Raw genomic sequence first — 26471 nt, forward strand, 5'->3', positions numbered from 1 at the left:
GAGAACAGTAGAAGATGTTTCAGAGTTTCTACTTGATTCTTTCCTGTGCAAAACAGACATTTGTTGTTTCTTGGTGATTGTGAAAGTGATCTTGCCCCATTTATTTCGTTTATCTGATAAAGATTTAATCTGAACCGTTGGAATTGGTCTCTATGGTATATAATGATGGGAACAACGTCAAATATGTGTTTCGTTCATCGTCATTCAATATAACGTACAGGCAGACACTTCGTTTGTGGTCTGAATCCAGTCAAGTTCCCCCAATTTTGTTTTAAGCTTAGATGGGTTGGTGTTTAGGTCACTTACAGTAGACCCAAGTTCAGTTAGTTTGGCTAGGTTTCCTTTGACCCATTTTTTCAGAGCCCTGTTGTTGGCTTTCTCTATTTCCTTACGTATGAACTCAATTATAGGGGTGTTGGAGTAAGACAGGAACTTCCTGTATAGAGCTAGTTGTTTCCACTCCACAATGGATCTCAATGATTGGAGCCCTAGTTCTTTCCTCAAAATTTGAATGGGCAGGGACCTCGGCACCTGCAGAACTTTTTTCCAAAAGATACCCTCTAAAATGGACCCGATTTTGGTCATCATCTGAGCCATATGTTAATGTTGGTACCACTTTTATTTTGTAAAAGTTCAAGACAGGGATCATCGAGAACCTGACTCATTTTTTATTCAGTATCGTTGCTTGAGTTGCCAAGGATTTTGCCCTCAGCCACAGGAAGTATGTTATCAGAGCTTCGCTGTAGCTGTTGTATATCAGCACTCCTAGATATTTGAATACTCCAACTTGTTCAATTTTCCTTATCCACACAAAATCTGATTTTGACTTTTTTGATTTCTCCAGGACTAATATTTGTGTCTTGGCTATGTTTATCTGGAGATTATTTCCCTCCACATATTTAGTTAATTTGTCTAGTTGACGCTGTAATCTGATCGGTGTCTGGTCAATTAAGACCAGATCGTCATCGTACAAAAGGCGGCTTAGTTGACACGCAACTATCCGTGGAGGGAAGCTGTTTGACGTGTCGAGAGTTAAGTTGATGTGTGCCAAGAATAGATTAAATAAGGTAGGGGCCAAAGGACATTCTTGTTTTAGGCTTCTGTATGTTGCTATTTCTTGAGTCAGATAGCCACTTTTATTCAGTATGATTTTCATGTTGATATTTGAGAGGGGCGCGACCAATGGTTCCAGAATTGATGATGGACAGTTCCAAGTCTGCAATTTATTCCACAGATGTGCTCGACCTACCTGGTCAAAAGCTTGAACAAGGTCCACAAATGCTAGATACATCTTTGGTTTATTATCCCAAACCATCCCCTTCAGGATGCTCAAGGCTAAAATGTTTACCCCTGCGCCCATTCCTCAGAAAAATACAGTTTGGAAAGGATCGTTCCTACCTTTCATTTTTGACCATTCGTTTAGGTTTTTGAGAAGTAGGGAACGGAAAACCTTCCCGATGACGTCAAGGAGAGCAATAGGTCTATAATACTTGGGGTTTTCCCTCTCTCCCTTCTTAAATATCAGGACAACTATTGCAGTCAGCCAGGATTCTGTAAGGCGGCGAGTCTCCAAAATGTGTCTGAACAGGAGATGGATAAACCTACCCCAGAGCCCTGCCCAATAATTCTGCTTGAGTCATTCCTGGTGAAGTTCAGATCCCTTGCTTCTTTAGCCGGCGAAGATTCCTCCATTGGGACTTTGGTCCTTACAGATGAATTTTCATTTGAATCCCAAAAGTGCATGTCATTAAGTCGGTGACACCCCTTATCCTTTAAATTCTTCTCGGGTGCTGGTCTCTCCATTGAATCTTGTGTTGCTGTAATGTCAAAACCCAGCATTTGAAGACTTTCGGCTGCTTCCAACAGCATGCCTTTTACAAGGGGGTGAGTGTGTATGCAAATAGACACTGTCCGTGCAATGTCATCTACTAACTCGATGATCCTGAAGTCGTCAGAAGTAATTTGCCTGAGGTTTGGGATACATTGTAAGAGATGCATGGCACATTTGCGATTCAGGATCAGTTCATTGTCCCTATCCAATACTCTCTCGAGTTTAAGAGAATGTGCAATTTCTGCAATCTGTCTGTAGTCTGGCTTGAAATGATGGCCCCTGACTTTGTCCGACCATTTCTGGGAGAGCTTGCATTCCGAGGCTGATCTCAGAGGGGGCAGGCCGTTTGAGTGCCTCAGTGGGGAACCGATGTTCCTGTCCTGATTCCAACTTCGGCACTTAAGGGCACTTTGGCCACCCTTAAGTCCCATGATTTTGGAGCCCAGTCTCTCCTGGCTAGGCGAATTTGTTGTTCCACTCGCTTTCTTCTAGTGTTAAGAACTCGGTTTGAGCTTCAACCACTACGTACAAGTTCTCAATATCTGCCTGTAAAATGTGTTGTGCACTTTGCAAGGACCCTGTTTTCTCCTGCAAAGGCTATCTTTCCGTTTCAGATACCGTGATGGAATACACCGATAGGTTCATTAGATCCTGTGCGATACTGGCTTCATCCTCCCCTCAGTCCTCCTCTGATAAAGCCTCTCAATCATCAACAGTCAGGAGAGGTTAAGTTGGTTTGACATTTTTTGCTTTGTTAACTTCCACCAGCAGATCTTTAATAATCACAGTGTCTTTCACAAACCTCTGAGAGTCCTTACCTTTCCCATTGTGATAGCTGCTCTGGACAGGATTGTTAGTAAGTGATTGGGTCTTGAAAGAAGTCTTCCTCCCCTTTTGATCAAAAATAGGGAATCCACTGTTACATTTTAGGAAGTTCCCTTTTGATAGTTGGTGTGACGAGGCAATCCCTTTCGAAACATCTACATCGGCTTTGGCAACAGTTGGTGGCTCCCAGGGTGCTGCTGCATCAGGGGTAGTTTGGGTGCCATTTGTGGCTGAGTATTCATTCTTGATGATAGCTGCGCCTTCGTAGGTGTAGCACTGGCTGGGACCCAAATCTCCTGGTCTTGTTTATTTGGCTGCTCCGTCCCATTCAAGTCATCAACTGCTGGGATTGGGCCTTGTGGATCTCTTAAGCCTGAAGCTCGAAGTTCTGCGGCCGTTATGAAGCCTTTGACAAATACACATTTTGAGTGCAGCATTACCAGAACTGTGGCTTGGTCCTTTATTGTGTCATTTAAAGCTTCATATAGCTTAATGAATGGAGCCAGAGCTATGGTGATAGATGCCATGATGGTCAATAAGTTAGGCTTTGCTGGATGTCTTGTTGGCTCAGTTGTGAAGGATCTGTCCCTTTTGGTAGATCTTCTGTTCGGAAGTGCCTCCGTAGAGGAATCGTAACCTGAAGAGGAGATCGATGGCCCCTGTGAGGGGAGGGACTGAACCACTTTGATGTTTTTCTTCCGTCTAGGTTTTCCCACCGATATTGGGACAGTGACCCCCAAATTCCCCAACTCCTGGTGACCCACAATGCTGCTTCTTTCTTCGTTAGTGGGTTCTTCCAGCTCTCTACCTATAGGTAAAAGATCAGGGTCGAAGGTATTATAGTCAGGCTCATACAGCTCATTACTCATTCTGCCCGTAGATAGATCACTCGTTAAGGGTGGTCTCTTTTAGAGGGCGGTTTACTCCATGCTCTCCACCTGATGGAACTGTGTATAGATTCTTGTGGGTAGTTCTGTCTCCCCACTCTGTTTGACTTTTCCGGGCATCATACGTTGCCTCTCTCACTTGGGGGCAGTTGGGTATGCTTGAAGAATCCCTCGGAATCAGGCCAACCCCTGCACCTTCCAATAATTCTGCATCTGACAATTCCCCTGTCACATCATGATGGTTAATCAATGGTAAAAATGACATTAATTTATTATTAGGTCTATCTATTCTTCTCAAGGCCCATTTTATTTCATTATTTTGTGACAGTAGACAGGGCCCCTGTATTAGAGGCTGACGTAGCTGCACAAGTGCGGTTGGCTGCAGCAGGGACCATAGGCCTGGCCACTGCCTTGGCCACTTGAAGGTTTGCATCTAGTGCAGTGTTTGTTTCCACTGGTTGTGACACTAGGTCGATAGTCGATTCACTCTGGACCCAACTAGGGGCCTTGTGTGGTGTCTCTGAACACCCACTAGTCAAGTTTGTTGATTCCTTCCAAGACACCGTTGTGTGCAGTTGTTTCAGATTTGTCCTACATAGGGCTGATGTCTGGAAAAAGTCGTAATTATGAACCTGGGCAAACACTTGTTGCCAGCGTGTGCCCAGCTGTGTATTATCAATGGGCACTGTGTCCTGAGTAGATATGTTTGTGCCATCTGATTTCCCAGATTTTAAAGGGGCCAAGAGGGCAGGGGAGAAGCCAAAGATGCTGTATCGAAGTTGTTAGACCCCTGGTTGGGAACCATTATTTCATAATGAAATAACCGATAATATAAATATGCACTGCTCTCCCTTACTAGACCCATCCTGCTATCTAAATCATGTGCAAAATGCATTATAAGAACTATGTTATATGAGAAGCCACCTTAAAAAGGTGAACACACAAATTCCAAACCTCCTTAGCTTACACCTTCCCATCTCTTCCCAGACGCACACTTTCTATTGCTGCCACAATTCTAAATTAGTGGGTATCAAATGCTCTTTCATTATCATTGTTAACTTTATTCTTGGCACAGCTGGACAACAGGATGCCATCCTGTTACCACAACAATGGACTGAACCACAGTGCCCAGAAGTTTCTAAACTCTTAGTATGCTCTCATAAGGCAAAGTATTTTGTCGACGAAAACACCAGAAGCACAAACTCTTTTCTGGTCCATTTTGGATCTCTTCATGGAAATAACAAGAACTTGTTCTTCAATATCCCCACCTTCATTGCCAGTATGTGTTTTCTTCCTGACAGTACTCCTGACACTGTAAGCACCCCAAAGTGTCAGTTTTCTAAACTGAAATATGATTAGTGTACTTTAGAGGTTCTGATGGACTTCCTGACGGAGGCCATATATTGACTCCAAGCCAGAAAACAGTCCTTATCACCAGGTTCCTTGGAATTTGCTATGGAAAGCAAATAACAAAAAGGACAAATACTAAGTAGAAGAGGTTTCTCTTCCATTTTGACATCCCTATCACTCACATTGCCAAAGCTAGCCTCCTCAACATGACAACTGATATAGATTTTCTCATTTCATAGAAAACACAGAAAACGTAGGTTTAAGGTGTTTCATTAGATGACCTTTACAATGTGGGAGCAAAATAATAGGAATACATGGGATGCCCGCTTGCCCCAGCCCTCTTCATAGCATTTTTGGGTGATTACCAACACACCCAAACGACGTTAAGAGTCTTTCCGCCAAAAGTAGGAAACATGGCAATATCTAGACTACTCTACGCGGACGATCTAATCCTTATGGATCAGACACAAATTGGGCTCCAGCGTCAACTTAACAATCTGGCCAAATATGTTGAGGAGAACGATTTGGAAATAAACATCGCCAAATCTAAGATTCTGATCATGGGGAAAACCCGCCAATCTACACGCAGTAACGACCGCTGGTTTCTGAACAACAAGAAGATTGAAATAGTCCCTAGTATAAAATACTTAGGAATAATGTTCGATGCAACGCGGTCAGAAAAAGCCGTACGCCTGGCCTTGTGGCTGAAAATAAAATCATTAACCACTCAGACCAAACTTGTTGATCGGAAATATGGAAAATTTTCTCTTCTGCCAGCGATACAATTCTATAAACAGAAGGTGGTCCCATCAATGATCTATGCAATGGATTCAGCACTAAACATCCAAGACTCGATATGGCCGAAATTGGAGGGCTTTTTGTGGAAGGCAGTATTGGGCCTTCCAAAATCAACATCTATCTCAGCTATCAGGCGGGATTTGGGCCTCCTATCGATGAAAGCGTCGGTCAAGCAAAGCCGAATGAGACTTCTGTGCAAAATAATTTCTCCAGACGCTCTACCTTTATTTAAAGCAATTCATAATGAACTTACCAAAGGCCACTGCATCGCCCTGAAGAAATGGGAGCGAGAATTACAGGAAAATCTAGCTGATTTGGCTTGTACATCAGAAGACCTAATTCACAATCCTGCCAAGCTAAAGAGAAAAATTGCCCAGGAGGACTGGATACAAACATGCGAGGCAGCTACGGCAAATAAATTACTCACCCACTTGCCGCCAACTACAAACAAGCTGAATAGACCGCTGAATTATTGCATAAAATTCCCCGACAAAAGGCTACAGAAGAACTTCATGAAATTGAGGCTAAATCTCATGCTAACTCAGGAAATTAGAGCGATCCGGTCCAAATCCACCATAAAAACATGCAGACTATGCTCAGAGCCCAAAGTGGAGGAAACTGTATAACACTTACTTTTAAATTGTGCGAATACAGCATATTTACGTGAAGCTTTTATGCTACCACTAATGCATGACGCGCCACTCCGAGAAGAAGAAACATGGTGGTGTAGACTGGTTGCAGGCGAAAAAACTAAATGGGCAACCGCGGCGGTAAACATTTTGGAGGCAGCTCTTAAGCGAGCATCAGAGAGTGGCTCCACATTTGGTTCCACTTAACAAAACCTCCACGATGCAGTCGGACATTTCATCTCTTCTTCCCTTCATGTTGTACTGTCTTCTTTCTCTTCTTCTTCTTCTTTCATTCTGATCTTAACAGTTCTAATGATCTATTCATATCTGAGATATGAGATGTGATCTCTTGTAAAAATCAAACTTTTCTGTTGATTATAGACAAGTAAATAAAAAAAAAAATAGGAATACATGAATGAAATGTCAGGATTGGTCAGATGGATATGACTAGTTTGGGAAACCTCAATGTTCAAAGATTGCTTTCCTCCAGCCTCAGGTGTTTCTCCATTCATCCTTTGTAGGAAACTGTTTTGTAACAAGAGAAAGCCTTGCAAAATGGCTCTGGTTTCAGGATTTGCCTTATTTCAGGTGCTTTGGTGAATACAGACCAGTACTGGTTTCACTGGGAGTCTCACCTTCTCTTCTATGATCTGGTCTTACTGGTGTTTCCCCATACCATATCTTTCCCTGAACCACTGAAAGACACTCCGGAATACAAACCGGGTGTTGGAGCTCTAAACCTGAAGCATTTTAGGAGATGCCATCCTGAATACCCTGTTTCTTTTATATCTGGTAGTTACTAACTAGTTGATCTATCAGGAGATTTGGGAATAGAGCAGGCCTCTCCTGTCATTCCTGTTCTAAGGCAGACTAGGGACTGGAAGCGATGTTGGCACTGTGACTTAGTCACATATCCCCACCATTTATTTCTGACTCCCCCAGATTTTCCCATTTTAGAGGATTGCCATGTGTATCTTGTTAAATATGGAATATACCTATCCTTGACGTCCCAGTGGGCTGACTAAAGAAATACCTGTTCTACCTGCTTGGGAGGTTTTCCCAGATAGCCTTGGTTTGTTTTTTAGTTGGGATGGGAGTCTTCGCTTCTTTCAAGACGTTTGACAGTACGCATAACCAAACCACTCGTTGAATTCAGGGAAATCTATGCCCACAAGCAGATCTTCTAGTAACCCTGGGATTACTCTAGCCCCCACTACCCATGATCTTTTTCCCTTCTCCACTAAGACCTTGGCTGTGCAATAATATTCCCTACAAGTGCAGACAGTTGGTACTTTGGTTTCCCTAAACTAGTTTCTGAAGTTAGGACTTTTGGGTGAAAAGCATTCTATTGGCTTCCCGATTCAAACTTGGTGCTTATGTTCTGCCCCTTTATTTTCACTGATACCTGAAATCGTCTTTGGGTCTTCTGTGGGTGCCCATATAAGTACCTGGAGATTTTTTCTTTTGACCCTTCCTTCTTTTTCTTGTGGATTTACCTGTGGCTAATATAATTCTTGACATGGTTATGGCTTGCACTTTCCTGATTTCTCTGGTGGTCTTGACAGATTCCCAATTGTTCTATGGGTGGCAAGCCTTCATTATCTGCCCCACCTCCTCGTCTGAGAGTTTTTATCTTCTTCCGATATAGGAGATAGTGGAGAATAGGATAGGACACCCAAAAGGTGATGTGGTGCTAACCCCTCTGCTTTTTCAAGGCTTTCCATCAGATCATCTTGGCTTGGATACATTTCATACTATGAATCAAGTCCCACATTGGTAGACAACTTCTCTGCATTTTCTTTAGAATCCTGTCTGGTCTGCATCATCAGAACAAGAAAATCATTGGATAGTGTTATAAGCTGCTGTTCTCTGTCCATCAGGTTCAGCTTTGGGAATCATTCCATCTCTCCAAGGTGCACTAGCAGCTGATCCTCTGAACTGGTAAATATCAAACCATTTTCACTCTTGTGCTGGTGGTATGATATTGTCTGGGGTACTAAGTGAAAATATGGTTTTTTTAAAATGAAATTTTTTCGAAGCCGGATTTAGTCTTTCTAAATCTGTCACGCCCCAGTCGCACATGAGTGCACACAGGGGCTGATAGGCGAGGCCAAGAAGAGCACGGGAAGACAGAAGTGAGATAAGTGTGTGTGTGTCTATTTGCGTTTCTGTGTGTATGTTGTTTGGAGTGTGTGGGGAGGGGGCTGGGGAGAAGGAGTCTATGTATTGGTGTATGTGTTAGTGGGGTAGGGTTTAGGGATGGTTCTGCAGGAGAGGGTGCAGGAATAGTGTGAGAGTTTGGGGGTGAAACCCTCCTTTTTAAGAGGTGAGGGGGAGGGAGGAGGTTGAATAGTGATATTGGCCAGCTATTAAAGACTGCACCAAATAGGATGAAAAAAATCAGTCTTTTTGTGTTTGCCCTTTGATATTCAATAATATCACATAGAACCATTTTCTGGATTAGGTGATTCTTCTTCCTTATTTTCCATATGAGGTTTCATCTGCTCTGGAAAATTAAGCTCCTGTGCTTTTTCATGCAAGTGTAAGGATCTTCCTATATCCTTTTCTATCTCGTTGGCCTGACTCGCCGGGTAGATGATTTTCTCTAATTGTGGTGGATTTTCCAAACCTTTTGGATTTCCTAGCATCTCTTATGTAGCGAGTTGCCCAGAATGTTCCTTGTTCCTTACCACCATCTGGATATGGGGACCACATTGGCTCTCTTCTGGTTTGTACAACTTCTAAATGGAAAGGTTTTCTCCTCTTATTTCTTCTTTTCTTGGATCTTCCTTCAACTCTTGGAAGGGCTCTGTATACCAGACCATGACATATTGGAATTGGGGATGGCATCTCCCTTCTCAATCTTCTGTTGGGTGGAGGAGAATTGCTTTTGTTGGATGGTTTGTACACATCAATGTAGTTGACACCTTACAACTTCTATCACTAGTGATGTCATTTGAAGGCATGAGGCATCCAAAGCAATTGGATGGCAATTCTACATCCAGATCATTTCCCACTGAAACCTTCTCTTTCCCTGGTATCCAGTATTCATAAGCACTGCATATAGTGCAACAGTTCTTCAAGGATGAGCACGGTTTTGAATGTGGGCCTGTAGGGTAAGGAAGTAAATAATTAGTCCAGTTATTCTACATTTCTCTCCTAACTCAATAATTTCAAGGGCAATCCAGGGTTGGTCCTCTGGAAGCTCACTTAAGCTGTCAGAGGGAGGCATAATAAAGGTGGTTGTCCCTGATCTCCGGTTTTATGGGAAAAAAGAATTGGGGGCATGGGTCGAACTTCGTATCAGGTTGTGCAATCCAATGGATGACACCACATGTCACATGGCTGAAGGAACACACAACTACTGACACCAGAATCCAGAATATGCTTAAAGGGTTTTATTAAACTAAGGTCAAACATAAGACTATTGCATGAAAATGGTCGAAGTTGGCTGTAACATAAAGAATCTTGGGAAACGTGGTCCTTCAACTCAAGATTATAAGCAAAGGACAGCAAACAAAAAGGCATTCAGAAAGTTCCAGACAGCAGGTTCTCCTGATTAGATCGCTCTAGCATTCAGTCTTTATCACCTCTTCTGGAGAGCACAGAACCTCTTTTGAAATTTTGGGATTCCTTCCTTTTCTAAGTGTCCCAAAAGTCCTCCACTTTGCTGGGGCGTCTGGGTCTGGGGCCAATGGGCTCTTCCCTGCTGTTCTTTTACTAGGGGATATGGTGACTGCTCCCCCTTCCACACCCAAGCATAACATGCCCTGCTCACTAAACCACACAGAGGGATCTAGCGCCCTCCTCCCTATGCGAGGAAATATAGTGCCCTGCTTGCAATCGCTCTTTTTTCAATGTAGCACACCTCTCTTTGGGATTCAAAGGCTCTCCTCTTCTGTTGCACATCCTCTCTTCTAGGGTCCAAGTCAGTCCAAAACTTCTTCTCACCCATCCCTTCTCTTGGGTCAGGACTCTTTCTTTTGGTGTCAAGGGGCTCCCCTCCCCTCACTAGGGCCTCCCCTTCTTCGTTGCTGGGGGCTGACCTCTTCCTCAAAGGAGGACACCTCTCTTCTGGGGTTCATGAAGCTTTTCTCCTCCTCACTGAAGCACACCCCTCTTCTGGTATTCAAAGGGATCTACCCCACACGGCTGGAGAACACCTCTCTTTTTGGCTCCGGGGGCTCTTCTCCACCTCACAGGAACACACCCCTGTTCAGGGGCTCAGTGGGTTCTTCTCCCCCTCACTGTAGCATACCCTTCTTTTGCGGGTGAGGGGGATATTCTCTCCCTCACTGAAGCACACCCCTCTTATGGGGTTCAGAGTCTCTTCACTCCCTCACTGCAGCACACCCCTCTTCTCTCAAGGGACTCCCCAGCTCTGGTACTCTCACACTTCCTGAGCAATCTCCTCTCCTCAGAAGTCAATGACACTGTCTGTGTAGAGAAGTTTGTCTTGCTGACCTTTTGATCCGTCAGTGTGGGATGTTGGATACTGAGGCTGTGCCTCATTACTCCAATTTCACTAGTTGAGAGTGTAGTCGCGGTTTGAAATGCTTCTTGATCTGTGTTCTTGTCACAGTAAAGATGGTTTCACAGGGTGGGCGCTGTGATGGGCCGCGGGTAGCGGTCAAAAGGTTTTGTAGTAATCGTAGCAAGTTTCTTGATCAGAGGGTTTGCATTCTGATCCAGTCCTTGGCAGAATTTCCTATTTAGCTTAGCTATATATTTCGTATCCTCAGTTTTAAAGCCCCCACCATTCTCCCATTGCCCGAGGCAAACATTTGAATTAATTGGTTAATTTCCTTCCTATTCCAACCCAGGGGAAGGAAGTCTTTAAAACGTGTCTCACCATCTTGAATTTCTTTCAGTTGGTTTCTAAGTGCTGGAGCTGACACTTGTCTCCTGGTCTGCTTCTAACTTGTCTCCTGGCTGTCCCTGTGCACAGAAGTTTGTGTTGTGGATTACTGGTGGTTAAAAGGCCAGCCCAAGTGAAAGGAAAACCTCTAGTAAGTTCCCACCTGTGCAAAAACATTTTTCTTTAGGAAAGGGGAAGGAAGTATTTCTCTTCTCAACTGCTGCAGCTGGGGGGGCGGGGTATGAATAAGTTCGATGTTTCCTCTCGAGGATCCGCACCTGTTGACCCAAAGGGTGTCTCTGGATTTGCTAGTGTTTCCCCATAGTGTATCTTTTCCTGAATCCGTGGAAGGCGATTCGGAATCTGCTCTAGGTTTTTGATCTCTAAACATGATGCATTTTGGGACATGCAGTCCCAAATACCCTATTTCATTGGAGCCTGGTACTTTCTAACTAGTGTTCTCTCAGGGATTTTGGGAATATTCAGGACTGTCAGTCCTCTTCTAAGGCGGTCCGTGGACTTGATGCAATGTTGGCACTGTGACTTGTTCACACTTGTTAGACACCGAAAAATGATTTAATTATTTTTGTAGTTCTTCCATTAATTTGTCACATCACACACACAACAGGATGTATGCCTGTGTCAAACAATGACTACAAGCAGGTGCCTGTATCACACAGTTTCTTTTGGTGTATGTCTTGAACTCTCAGATTATTTTGGCTCTCACATCACCCTGTGTTCTGGTAAAAGGAAAGGTAGAAATTTGGTAAATTGTAGCTTAATGTTGTATTTAAAAATATACAATAAAATATAAAAGCTCAAACTTCTGCCTGGCCCATGGAACCATGCTGAACAAAACGCTATGATAAACTAAACATATCTCCTTTAGTTTGTGGGCACCCCTGATTTAGGCCCATGTGTATATGGCGTAGGCCCTCCTTGCCTGGAAATCCTGGCTACTCTTTTGCAGGAAATGCTTAAGAGAATGAGCACAGTCAAAGAAAGCAAAACGCTTTCAAACAAATGTCTGTGCAAAATGCCCTAAAATAACCCCATGTCTCGGATCCTTTGAAACTGAAAATTACAACTTCAGGGTCAAATAAAGAAAGACATGAGTCAGTGCTTTCTTGCCTGGAAACAAATGTCTGAGCATTTGACAACAATTGTCCTAAAACAGACTTTAGTCACTTTGATGGCAGAGAGAAAACACACAAGGTTTTGACACCAAAAGTGATTTTCGATGCCAACCTCATCACTTATGGTATTGAAAAATATAATGCAAAAATATGAGCAATAAGAGGAACAAATATAATAATGAGGGCAAAAACAAAGAGCACCCATAGATACCAATGTTCAAGCTACTCGGATTAAGAAAGATAAAACAGAAGCAAAAATGTATGGGAAAACCACCATGTTGTCCAGATAGACAGGTATGACCAAATGTACATGTCTTGTCATTCTGAGGTTGGAGGTAAGGAATTACCGGCACCGGTAAGGGTGCCCATGCCGGTAATCCCTTACCTCCGTATTCCGAGGTCCCTTTGTGGGTCCTTCCTTACCTCCTGCTAATTTACGGTCCAGTAATTACCTCCTTCCCCATTCCCATTGAGCCCTATGGGGCAGAAATGGGAATGGGGAAGGGCAAAAGGTGAATGGGGAGTTACCGGTCCCTCTAACCCTGGAATGGACCGGTAATTACTCCATTCACCATGCCGGATTTGGGACGGTTTCGGAGGCAACCATGGAGCTAATTACTCCATGGTTAGCTCCAAACCCGGAATGAGGCCCATTGAGTTGGTCTTGTGTGATTGGTATACATCACTATCATTAGGGAGGTCTAAACCACTTTGTTTTCTTTCTGTTCATTTCCTCTGCATTCCAGAATGGCCCTGAAGAAGGATACATTCCGAAATGCACTGGCCAGCTTGAATTGATCTGCTCTTGTGTCACATTGTATCTTATTACTAAAGATGGTTTTGAACTTCAACTTTGCTGCACATTTTCTTGTAAAGATTTCCCTAAATGGGTGGGTCGTTTGACCTAGTAAATGAGCACATATCACTGAGGATATTCTCTTTAGTCGTTTTACATGAAATGCTGGAAATCCCAACTATGTTTTCCTACAATATTATGGCTGCATGCCACTGTGATGCACTACAACATTCAATAAGGTGGAGCACACTGCACTCTGCCATCCAACATATCAGAGGAGAAAACGATATTGGGCCTTCACCAAGGTATGTCTCTAATATCACAACATCTTCTAGGGATAAACAACCAATAGCAGTATTTTAGGTCCACAGATGGAAGCACACAAATGCATGTTGAAATGAGAAAAATTGCAACAATATTTCACAGGTGGGCACACCAGATGTAGATCTATTTGCAACTGGGGTAAAGCAGCCAAAACCTCACCTCCATTTACCCACAGGAGGGCTTACTGAGCAATGCAATATGGATCAGTTGGCACAGGACATTTGCTTACAAATATCCTCGGACTTCAATGATCTGCTAGATCTTACAAGATGATGCATTGACATATGACAGTGGTCCTCATTACTCCAACATGGCAAAGACACGTCCGGTACTCCAATCTAATGCAGATCATTAAAGAGCTATATATAACAGTATTTTTTCAGTTTGCCTCGTTCAATTCACATGTGACCCATACCACCTCCTCGAAAAGTTAGTGCACTTAAAAAGCACACAGTCAGAAATTGGCAAAGTTCCATGTGAATGGTTAATGCACATAACACATTAGAAGTTTTTGTAAGACGTAGATAGATTTGCAATAGTGTATCATGTGACCTATGATTGGGGTTTCCTGTTTTCAGTGTTTTTTTCCAATTCCGGTGGTCTTTTCCAGGGTTTTTATTTGTTGTCAAAATCTGTGCTTATCAGTGCTTAACACTAATCTTCATTAGCCAGTGGACAAGGATATCCTAGCAGCAGAGAATACCTGGACCACTCAGTAAACTCCAAATAATAAATTAATATAAACAGCACAATATATTCTTTATATCAAGAATATCTAAAACAACAAAAACTATACAATGGATGCAGCAATATACAAAAAATTCAAGATACAAAATTTTCACAAACACTTCCAATGCATTGGTCGCATGTACAATAAGACACAGATACTATCTTTTCACTACAAATAAACTGCACTGAGTTAAAACACACAATGGCAAAAAACATGCTAAATGTCTACAATTAAGGCATTCTAATGATTTCACTGCTTGGGAATGCAATTCCTAACTACAAAAGTAGAGAAACTATTCAATTGAGATTATAATTTCTAAATGCAGAATTATCAAAGCTGTTGACAGTTGCCATAGGAATCAAAGCTACAGATGCTATTTATTTAACACCTCCACTGTAGGTGCTATTGCTGAATCCCTACATACATATGTTTCAGTTCACCTTGCTCAAAGTGCCGGACCTTCTACAGGGGACAGAACTAGTTTTCAGCAACCCAGCTAACATATGTGCATTAATGGCTTAGGTATTCCATTAGCAAAGAATGTACTTCATGTATAATTACATTTAAAAACCATGAAGCTTTTGTGCCACCTACCTAATGAGATTACTTTCTCAAATGCAGAAATTATTGTAGTGGTACAGCCTTTCATTGCACCAACAACATATTAATTTTCGTAATATCTGGCAGAAGAGAAAACCATATGGGCTCATTCACTGATGATTCCACTTGTCAAATTAGAGAAATATATATATACACTCAGCGCTTCAAAATGTGTACGCTATATAATACAACACCGGTACACGTCCCGTGTAGAAGAGTGGTATCTCTCATCCCTGCTCTCGATGTTTCAGTGTCTCATTAATGTTCCTGCTGATGAATGGGGTTCCACTCCTCTATCTCTAATAAACATACATGTGTAAATATACTGTTTAGAGGCTAATCTCGTTCTATGCCCCTCATTTTGAACTTTAAAAAGGCTCTGATTTCATATTGGAGCTTACCTGCCTTGAGTACTGTGCTGTCATGCTATCACTGGGACAGTTCCTTATGCTGCATTCTGAAACACCTTACGCTGGTCTCTGAAGTGCCCTATCATTTATTTAAAAAGAGCATACATTGCTTCTAACTTACTGTGTTCTATTTCTGTTGCGCGAATTCACAGACTGCAGAAACCGAGCACGCGTTGGCGTTTGCCTTATAAGGATGAGTAAGGTCAGCAGACATTGCTCTGAGGATGATGGACCTTGTAGTACTGTTTTGCACAGAGGATGAATTACTCTTTTGAAACTTTATGAACTGAACGTTCTTAAAGTATAAAGAGTCTATGCTTATGAAAAGTGGAAACTTTCAAAGCGTAGTTCGTAATACCTTGGAATCTCGCCAAAATGTGGTTGTGTACACGTCACGGTTGCATTAGGGCCTCAAAGTAATTCTCATTGATATTTGTTCATTAATCCCTACATGGTCACTTTTCAATCTAATTATCATCCTTTGTTCCAATTTAGGGCATGTCATTGTCCTTTACTTGCTGTAAAATCGCCCATTTCAACTCTTTGGCATCATGTTCTGCTTCTAAAAAATGTGTAACGATAGGGACTGGTAATATTTTTGTTAATGTTCGATTTATGTTCAGTCATGCACGTTGGTGCTGATCTCTGTTTTTCCTACATACTTCAAGCCGAATGTGCATATAATTAAATATGCTACTATTTTGGTGTCACTGTTAGTAAAACCTCTGAGATTCCATTTCCTTTGTTTTTATGGTTTGGCTCCACATAATGCATTTTCCACATGGGATGTCTTCTATTATGTCATACAGGCCCCACATTTTGGTGATAGACAATGGTTCATGAATATCACTGAGAGGCTTAGTCTTATGTTTAATTATCATATCTTGAATGCTCATGATTTTTATGAAAGCAAAGCTAGGTTTTGAGAATTGAGAATTGCCCATGTTTAAGATATTCCAGTTCTTCCTTATTCTTCTTTGGATGCTGTATGACAAGAAAGTATACGTCATAGCGCAGACTATCTGTTCTTCCTTCTTGGCTTTGTCTCTAACTTTGGGCTGTAATAATAATTGTCTGTTATTATTTCCTGCTCTTTTAGCTGCTGTTTTCAATTGGCGCTCATCATAACCTCTACATTTCAATTTGCCTATGAACTCGTTAGCATCTTGTTTATAATCATCTTTATGTTGCTTCTGTTGCATCTAAGTCACAGGAACTGGCCAAATGCAGATTTGCCTTCACATATTTGGGACAATGACTATTTTTATGTAACAGCCCATCACAGTCCGTAGGTTTATGGTAGGGTTTAACTTGTAAATCCCCTGCATAATGGTATATTTTTATGTCTAAAAGATTATGGTGGTCGTGACTTATAGTATAAGTGAATTGTAAATGACTGTCTTGGGTATTCAACCAAGTGTTTATGTTTTTCCAGTGTAAACAAAAATGTATTTTTTGTTGCTGCATGTATGTTATGCATGGTTCTTTGAAACAAAAAAACACAGACCGATTCTGCTGATGCAGCCCTTGTTACCTCTTTGCATTCTTGAACTTGTAGACTAGAATTTAAAATGGAACCGACATCTACACATATAAAAATGCAAAGACTCAAATAAGGATTTGATGTACGCCAGTTGCCTGATATGGGGCAGAAAAGAGCTTCAATTAATTTTGCAGTGAACCGTACAGACATGCACAACCCAAAGTTAAAATAAATCATTGTGAACAGGAGATGAAAGGGAAAACACATGGGGATAGAGGCATTTATATCTGTATATTCATTTTTAAATCTGCTTGCAGTACAAAGAACTGAGAAATCTTAAACACAAGTGGAACTAAGCTTCTCATCATTACAATGAAGCCTTTAGAAAAATATGAAGTTTGCATATTTTCTAATTATACTGTAAATCGGTTCTTGAAGCCAAAAAAGAGCTGGAGATTATTTTAATGGCAATTCAGGCTTTCAAATCACAGATGTAACTGTGCTATTTTTAACTGAATTGTACAATCACAATTTGTTGGAAACCTTGCTTTCTTTGGGTCATTTGCCAAATAGAACTTGAACGGACTAGTATTTGATAGAGAATTTGCTTTTGGAATCCAATAATAAATTCCAAATTGCTACTTTTTACAATACATGGTACATACAATGAAAAGGTATTAACAGGAACATATACAATAGCCTTTTGCAGTTTGTATCATAGTGAAGTGCGAACATGCCTGCAAATTCCCACGGGATAGTAGCACTGACCCTGTTCTTAGTTTGCAATTTAATATAGGAATCCATGTGGATCGTTGTCTCTGTCTTCCCTCTGTTCCCCCTCCCCTGCCGCATCGCGCCTTGAAAAACTTGTGTATAGGCGCGTTATACATGCCTTATCATATCATATCATGTGTAGCAATGTCAGCTCTGCCATTTAGTGGACATTTTTCGGATAAACCCCTAAAAAGGGAAAATTATTTCCAGAGGCCAGAAATCAGATTAAATCAGATTAAATCAGATTTTAAAGGAATCCAAAAAGCTTAGTCATGATTAATAGATGTGAAGTAAACACTTTATCATTTTTGTTTGCAATAGCTGGTTTCTTATTAGAAAAGATGTAATGCAATTGGCATGGGAAAATAAGAATTACAAATAATAGGATGTATCATGACATAATAAGGACTAGTACAAGGGAAATCTAAAGTAGATGTAAAAATGGAATCTGAAGATGATGTCTACCAAAATGGAATAAGCCTACATGTTCTTCTGGCACATAGATACTCGCTTAACTCAACATCACATCTCATTTTAAGACTTTGTCTACAAGTTGTAATATCCTGCACTAAGCACCAGATGCCGATTTATGCCCATCATGTGACTCCAAAACTGAGGCAAACTGCAAAAATAATGTTACAGATAAGCAATGGTTCCCTTACACGGTGTTGTATTTAGATTTTTCACTCCCTTCTTCTACCTGCAAAATTGACAAAATGTGCTGCTTCTGTTATCCCTGCAATGATTTGGAGATAAGAACCAGAATGGAATCTGAAATCAACTCTTGCCCCACCAGAGTAGGTTTGATGCATGGGTGGGCAGTGTAATTAGCTCTAACACTTGTGGACCTTCTGATAATCTCCTACCACAGAATCACACACTGGTTGCCAGTGTGCACAGAACCTACCACAGATAAGCAGAGAGAGAATCACACACTAGAGTGCAGTATGAGAAGCTTGCATTGGGATTGAAAAACAGTGACCTGTTGTTACCAACAGGTAATCCCAATGCACTCTCTTGGAGAATCCTCCCTCTAGATAGTTATTAAATGCAGTACCAAAGTAATATACTGCAGAGAAAAGGAAAATATTAAATTCAAAATATAACATGTATTATTTCAAAATCTTACCGTCCTATAGTCATTGTGAGAAGGTGGCACTGGTGGAGAGTGTGAGAAAGTTACATTAGTGGAAATTCAGAATGGAAAGCTGTCATGCACGGTATAAGAAAAAACATTTTAGTGAGTTGTCACAAACTAGCTTTGTAAATACATATTTGGCAACAAGATTCCTGGTCCCCGCCAATCTAATTTTAGCTTTGAAACTGAGATGTCTATACTGCGAGCCATGCTTGATCTATCTCGCACACTGGATGATGATGGTGTATTTCTCCTCATTTACTATCATCTCAGTTATGTTTGACACAATTGACCATATGGTAGTTCCTAGAATCTTACAATACTGTGTGAGCATGCAGGGATAGCAGTAGTTGCCCTTATTAACTATTGTATCTGGCTGTTCTCAATTGTTGTACGTGGCGAACTGTGAATCCACCTCTCTCCTGTGACAGGGTGAAGAGGCTGACCCATTTAGGGGGCACCTGGGACCCCTCCGGACATAGGACAGGGGGGCTTCCTGGTTGCAACTCTGTACCCAACTCCCCCAGTGCAGGGAGGGGCAGTTGGATAAGGGGGCTCAGGGCTTACATGTGCCTTGAAGGTTGATGTGGGTGCCACCCTCTGTCACCCAATGCCTCCCAGTACTTGTTCAAGCTAGTGTTCTCTTTGGTGTGTTCCCAGACCACAACTCCCAACAGGCACCTGGTACCACTAAGACAACATGGACTGGACCCAGAGGAATATAATCAAGAAAAGGACTGAAATGGACTGGGATTCCTGCTGCCAAATAGAGATGGGGCACACAACCAGGGGTGTTGCAAGGGAGGGCTAAGGGGTCTATAGCCCCTGGTTTTTTGGTTGTAGCTCCAGATAGAAGCTCAGGGGCTATAATCAAAATGCTAGCTAGCCCCGAGTCCCAACAGGCCCGATATTAACATAGCCCCGGATATTTTCCTGACCTAGTGACACCCCTGTACACAATACCAGACCTACCAACCCCAGACAACAAACTGAGAACGAGAAGGTGCTGCAAGGGAGCAGGAGAAACACAAAAATCGTACCCTAATCGAATTGGGAAGAAATCTCACAAGCACAGGAAGGAAACTACAAGTAACGGTGGAGCGGAATGCTGAAGAGTTGGCAGACGGGTTGGTGCAGAGTGCAGGTGAGGTATTGGTAGTGAGAGAAAGTAGTGCCATTTTGTGAGAGTCATATAGCTGGTAATGAACGGTTTCCCAGTATGTTGAGTCAAAAGGTATTGACTTTCGGCATGGTTAAGTAAATCAGTTCAAAGAAGCATAGGTTCCAATTGCACAGTGGTTGCATTTGAATATATACACCTAAGTATAAATATGCCCCTAAGTGGACTTTCCATTCCCCTCCATCCACTCACCCACTTGCAGACCCAAGTGCCGTAGATACCTGGCAGTTTTGTCTCCATTCCACTTAAACCTGTTGTGGCACATGCATGAGTACTCCTCAATAAGGCATCATTCAAATATTGGAAATATCGGCGGCATGCTGTTGGACCCGGAAGTGGTTTATGGGGTATCTTCTGGAATACCCTACCAGGCCCCAGCACCTTGGCAGAGGGCTATCACTGAAACCATGCCCATGATATGCCTGATCCTTTAAGGGATGCCTGATGTATACCCTACATTGTTACTTTGATGCACAGTTGCATAAATGGACATTTAATGAGCCTGGGAGGCAATGCAACAGCTCTGCCAAAGAAATTACTGTGTTTAATTCTGCAGTGTACAATACAGCTCAAGTGTTACATTGACTTGGCCGTGGAGCATGCGCAAGGGCCGACTGCCTGGCAGAGGTCAAATCATACATGTCTAATCCAGGATGGGTGTCTCCTTCTTTCTACAGCCTTCTGAGCCAGCAATGCCGCCATATGTGCAGAGACTAAATCTAAATCAATCCCAACCCCAAATCAGTTATTCTTCACATGAGAAAACGCTCCCAGTAAGCATGGCCCAGATGCAGAAGAAAGAGCTCAATAAAACACCTTAGCATAGTTGTGTTAGGAGTTGATGAGAAAGACAGCAAGACTGCTGAAGAGAAGAGGTTGCAGGAGAGTAGCGAGAGAAGGAATGATTGTGGAGAAAGGAGTCTGCTTGTAGAAGGGGAGAGGAAGGAGGAGAGAGTATGAGAGAACATTGGAGAGAACATCAGAGAAGAGGTTGGGTGTTATAAGGTGGGAAATGGAGATAGTATCCGTGCTGGAGGTTGGGATGAGTTGTGAGGAGGAAGGTAGAGACAACATCAAGGAGGAGGCAGGAAGAAACCGTATACCGTGAGTTTATTAAGGAGAGAGTTGGGAGCATGCCCAGAGGAGATGTCAGAAGTGGAACCAAGTAGGCACAAGAGGGGAGAGAAGGAGGGGAAAGGGAGGACCTTTAGTAAAAAGATAATTCAGGAGAAAGACAAGGATTGGAAGATAGAACCAGAACCCTGGGACAGAGATTTGGAGAACGAGATAAAGCAAAGAATGCTAGTTTATCTGTTCTCTTGTGGAAGCTATGTATGGTTGCCAACACTTGCAAAGCCCAGGCTAAACTCCACAGGAGGTTTTGCATGCAGGAATGCAGGCCTGTAGATCCATGGCAGACCTCCTATTGTATTGAGAACGTGAAGCAAATGGCCAGAGCCTACAGAATTAGGAAACAAGAAAGAAGTGTCAGGCACACTTAAAAGCCCAGGAATATGAGTGACTGCAATCTGACAACTTTCTCTGGAAAGGAAGCCGGAATTGAGATTTTCAAAAATGATAACTACAATGCAGGGAAATGCCATCCTGTAACCATTTTGTAACCTTTGTAGATTGAGCTCAAGTAGACGTCATCCTGTTTTGTGGCGCTTAAACTCTTTAAGATAAATCCAAGAAAAGCTATCCTCTTATTTTTTACCCTTGTTTTAAGTTGCTACTTGTTACTTATTTATCCCAATCCATTACCCATCCAAATTAACCCCCACTTTAACTATACCCCTTTTTCCTGTTGTTGATCACGCTTTAGAATTCATGGCAGGGGTTGAGTGTGGAATTCAAGTGCCCACCTCAGAAATTTGCAATGCTGCAGCGAGGCTCGCACCTTATGCTTTTTCCAACCTACTCATTGTATGCAACCTCCCACTGTCTGTTGGCTGTTTCTGTCCGAGAACAGTTTGGGAATGGGTAAAGACAGCACAAAAGAGTATGGAACATTACCTTGATGCTGATTCCAGTCTTCTTAATCCCTACTCTCCCTCCTTCACAATGTTTAGCCCTGTAAGGAATATGCTGTGCTTAAACCAAGGCTGTTGGAAGAAATGTTGGTGATGCCCATGTGGAGACAGTGGTTGTGTGTGTAGAGGTCAGCCTACTGTGGGCCCCTGAATGGTCTTTTTCTAAACTGGCATCATCTTTTGTCATGTAAGTGGTCTTGTATAGTGCCCTTTTGACACTTTTGTTGGCCTTGCTGTGCGTGGCTCTGTTTAAAACAAAACAGTGAGAGGTCATTGGTAGGACAGAGGGACAGGCAGATGCACACCCTGTGATGTTGTTGGGTGCAGATTGGAAGAACTGAGTTTCTGTCTACCAACTTGATTTGTATGGGTTTGACAGAGAGACTTGGGAATATGTTATCCATAGGGAAGAGGCTAAGATCTGATAGGCTTCAGTGCTTTTGCATCTGGTTAGCCACTGATGTGGGAGGGTGTGAGAGGACTGACGATGAGCGCTTAATCGTGGCTCAATTTGTGTTGAAGTGCTAACAGCTAATAGTTATGTAGGGGATTTATATGTTGTGAAGGCATCATGAAGCAAGACATAGACAGCAGATTCAAAGTTAAAACAAAAATGGTTTATTAACTTATATGCCAGTATTGTTGAAGGCCTAACTTGCCCTTTGCTAAGATTGGATTTCCCTACCTAAAGAACCTAAGGATAGTTTGAGTCAGTAAGTTCAATTTAGAAGTCTGTCTGTGTCCAAAACCTATACTTACCCTAACAACTAGAGCTAAACAATGTGTAGGGATGTCAGCAACACAAGAAATTGTGTTCCAAACAAGGTTCTGAGCTTCTTCCAGCTCTTGGCTTACTCTCCAGCTCCCCTTCCCCAAGTTCAAGATAGTTCCACAATGTCTCACTGTTCCCTTCCCCAAGAAGACAACACAGTTCCAAACAAAGGGTATTGAGGTTCCCTTCCCCAGGTCAACAACAAAGTTCACAAGGTCTCAGGTTTCTCTTCCCCAAGACCTCAACTGGTTCAGCTTGACAACTTGTAATTACGTTCAGTCTCTCAATATTCGAAACCTTTAGACTCCTTCTGGTTCATAACAGTTCATACAGATTGCTTTCTTCAGTTTCCCTTGAGCAATCTCTTTCATACACTTGGATTTGGTCTGTGTATATTTATTTGTCTTTCACAGATAGGGTATCCCTGGTCCAGGCACAGTTGTTGGATCACACAGTCTGCCCATTACTGGTCATGCAACCGGTAACCCTAGGCTTTCTTGCCCATACCGGTTCTTTTGAATCTGTACCTGTGCGCTGGTTCACACTCACTTGGCTTTTCCTTACCAGCCTCTTGGCTTTGCCACAATGTGTTCCCCCCTTTACCAATCTCTGGACTTTGCCACAATGTATTCCTTTCATACACCTCTTGGGCAGTCTCTTGGCTTTGTCCTCATTTGTTCTTTCCATACATTTCACTTTGTGGTGCTCTCTTTCTTTCACCACCTTGCTTTCACACTCTTCAGCAAGATTCAATATTAGCTTCCTATTGCATTTCATAAGATTCATTTTGAGCAAATGACAAGTTGTTGTAAACTCCTCGTACAATATATTGCAAACAAAGAAGTTTCTCAAAAGCTTTCATAGGCTTGTCAAAAAGCTCTTTTGTGCTCGGTATTTAATAGTTCATAGCTTCATACTTTGCTCACAGTTCATCTTGTTCGTATTACTTATCACAACCCTTTACTTTGGGTTCACTGCATCTTGCACATCATCTTTCATTCATTCGGCATTTGCTTTTGCCCTTTTTCAGCTCCCAGGAGCGCCCTGGTTCGAGTGCTCCTTCCTTTTCACTCACCAACCCCTGGCATCTCCTCCGTGCGGCTGATTTTCTTTCTTCAGCTTCAGCACAGTGTTCCGTTGGATTGCGATCCCCGCTCGCACTTCGCTCCTCTCTCTCTGTGGGTTGCCGGCAGCTCCGCTCACTTTCCATGGCCACTGCTAGTAGCGTTCAGCCATCAAATGATTTCTGTGTCTGTAGTGCAGGCTGCAAACACCCAACCAGTGAGGCTCCCACCGCGGTGGCCCCCTCATGGCCGGCCCAGGCCTCGACTCCACAGTTCCTTCGGGATACTTGCCAGCGTCCTGCTTTCCCAGTAGGACCACATGCGGCCGCCTCCTTCTGTACAGGATTCTTCCCTCAGGCCCACAAGGCTCGGCCCAGTTTCCCTCTTTCTGGTCTCTCCTCTTTATACCCTTCAACCACTTGACCACAGTTAGTGGAATACTCTGGCCATGACTGACTGACCCTTACACTAGTCTGTAGGCTTCTTCCTCGTATCAATGCTAGAGTGGAGAAATTACATGTTAGTGTGCACTACTCCTAGTCGCCTCTTCCTCTTCCCAGAACTATAATGGTATGAATGAGGGGAAATGAGAGGAAATGGTTTGCAACAGCCTATAAAGGCAGAGGGAGGGGGAGGTATGCTCTTACAAGGGAAACGCGTATACCATGCCTTGACTGTGAATATTCTCTCCCTAATCCCCCAAGGACCCTCCACCCAGGTAATCCTCCCTTGCATCACCACCCCCAGGGTCAGTATCCAAAAGCAAAGCCTTTCCCTAGTCACCTGAGCAGAGGATCCAAGGGGAGTAGGTGTGAGAATACCCTCAGGTTTCTCACAATGTGTAGTGTAAGGTGGTTGGTAGGAGCTCTTAGAAGGAAGTCAATAAGTTGGTGGAAGAGTGGGATATGTCTTACAAAGCAGAACAACCTGTAGCCCCTCACTCCTACAACTGGGCTCTTGTAGACAGGTCCCATTTCACTATCTCACATTGCGACTGTCAATCCCTCTTGTTCCCTTTCTCTCTCTCTTTTTCTCTCGCTCTCTTTCTGTCTCGCTCGTGCTCTCAATAATAGATACATTGTACCGCATGTGCGACAGAACAAGCATCTTCGAGTTGGCAGATGAGCGAAAGGGGATAGACTGGAAACGCCACTTGTTACAATATGCTAAATTCTAAGTGTTATGGGAGGAAAGAACGATTGGTTCAGAGAAAGAGCTGCATGAAATGTGATGACTGCAGGCATCCACTTCCCTTTTCCAAAGGTGTTGGTTGGTAGGCTGAGGCACGCCTCAAACCTTACTACGACATGCTCTGATGCTGCTCTCAGTGGCACTGCTGTGCCCGTCGGGGGTAGGACAAGGCTTTTAGAGAAAGATTCCCCACTTTGTGGCTGTAGGGCAGGGGTGTTGCTAGATCTGGAAAAGAGCTGGGGCTACACTAATATCGGGACTGTCAGGACTCGGGGCTAGCTAGCCTTTTGGTTGTAGCCCCATAGCTTCTATACAGGGCTAGAACCATACGACCCAGGGCTCACACCCCTCCACCCCTACCCCCGTAGCAACCCCTCTGCTGTTGTAGGGTATTTCCAACAGACAGCAAAGTAGGAGGAGGAAGGACTTAGAATACTCGACTCCCATGAAGGTATTTTTTTACTTCTTTGATAATGTCCCAAAGAGTTTCAGTATCTTGTGTATTCAACTGCTGGTTAGTCTAGTTTGTACCACTCACATGCATGTACTTCTCAGCGTCTCGCATTAAATTATCTGTGCAAGGGGCTGAACAGTGCTTCACATCACACTCGCCTTCACCGGATTTACCATACTTTTCTTTCTTCCCCATTTTACAGGTTCAAGCCGAGATCCGCAGGAAGTGGCAGAGGCGGAAGCTGGGAAGGAGCCTGCTCGAGGAGAACCGCGCTGCGTGCATCCACAAGCCAGAGGACCGACACCCCAACTGCCCCAGCTGTCAGCACAGAGCGTCGGTAGCTGGCCGGCGGGTACAGCGGGAGAAAAGCAACCACTACTCTAATGTGGACTCCAATGACAGCTCAGGCAACTCGTTCTCTGGCCACCATCACCGTGCCAGCAGCAAGGGGAGCAAGGCCTACTGCTACATCTCAAGCAAAAAGGTACCGAGCAGCGGGTCTGAAGAGGAGCCAGCGCCCGACACCCACATCTTGGGCAACAAATTCTCAGAAAGCTACTGTTAGACAAAGACACTGAGGCCACACAGACATTTCTATTCATTAAAGCTGTTCAGAAGTGTCCTGTTGGCATCTTCATTAATAGTATAAAAGGTGTGGTGTGTAATGCTGAAAGCTCGTTGCTGTAGTACTGGCAAAGGCTCGAATGCAAAAGCATCTAAGTTCTGCCACCGAGAGGATTTGATTTGAAGCCAAGTTTTTACTTAGCATGAAATATACCATGGTATGTGCCACCAGGCAAGCCTTCAAGGGCACGTGCAACCAGAAAGGGCAGTCTTACCATGTGCCATCAGACATATCTCGTATGACCTGTTCTGCAAGATATGGCTTCATCTGTGGAACTTAGCAAATCTGCCATGACATGATGCGTGCCATGATATGTGCAGGGCAGGAGTGGATATGTAATTTGTCGGGCTTAGTGCTGTCTAAGAGCAGCGACTGGAATGGTGATCACGCTAAGTAATCTGTTGTTGCAGGGCTGCAGACAGTGCTGACATACTATCTTCTGGGATGGGAATGAGGTGTGATGCTGGTGCAAAGGATGTCTTTTCTCAAGGATGTGGCTTCCTTCAACGGTGAGTGATTGGGTTCCCCTAGCAGTGCTGTAAACCCCTTAAAGAGGAGGCTGAAGAAGGTGTATCTAAGCAAT

The 26471-nt window shown here is 43.1% G+C and overlaps 1 protein-coding gene across 1 annotated transcript in view; it reads left to right on the forward strand.

Annotated features, from left to right (window-relative positions):
• Window positions 1–25867, forward strand: part of GIPR (gastric inhibitory polypeptide receptor) — a 582639-nt gene extending 556772 nt beyond the window's left edge. Inside the window, exon 14 of the mRNA XM_069643058.1 lies at window positions 25466–25867. Within this exon, the coding sequence (XP_069499159.1) occupies window positions 25466–25828 (363 nt within the window). The 3' untranslated portion in view covers window positions 25829–25867. The remainder of the gene's footprint in view (window positions 1–25465) is intronic.
• The last annotated feature ends 604 nt before the right edge of the window (window positions 25868–26471 follow it).

The sequence above is a fragment of the Ambystoma mexicanum genome, chromosome 2p (assembly GCF_040938575.1).
Source record: "Ambystoma mexicanum isolate Mex_15411 chromosome 2p, UKY_AmexF1_1, whole genome shotgun sequence".
NCBI lineage: Eukaryota > Metazoa > Chordata > Amphibia > Caudata > Ambystomatidae > Ambystoma > Ambystoma mexicanum.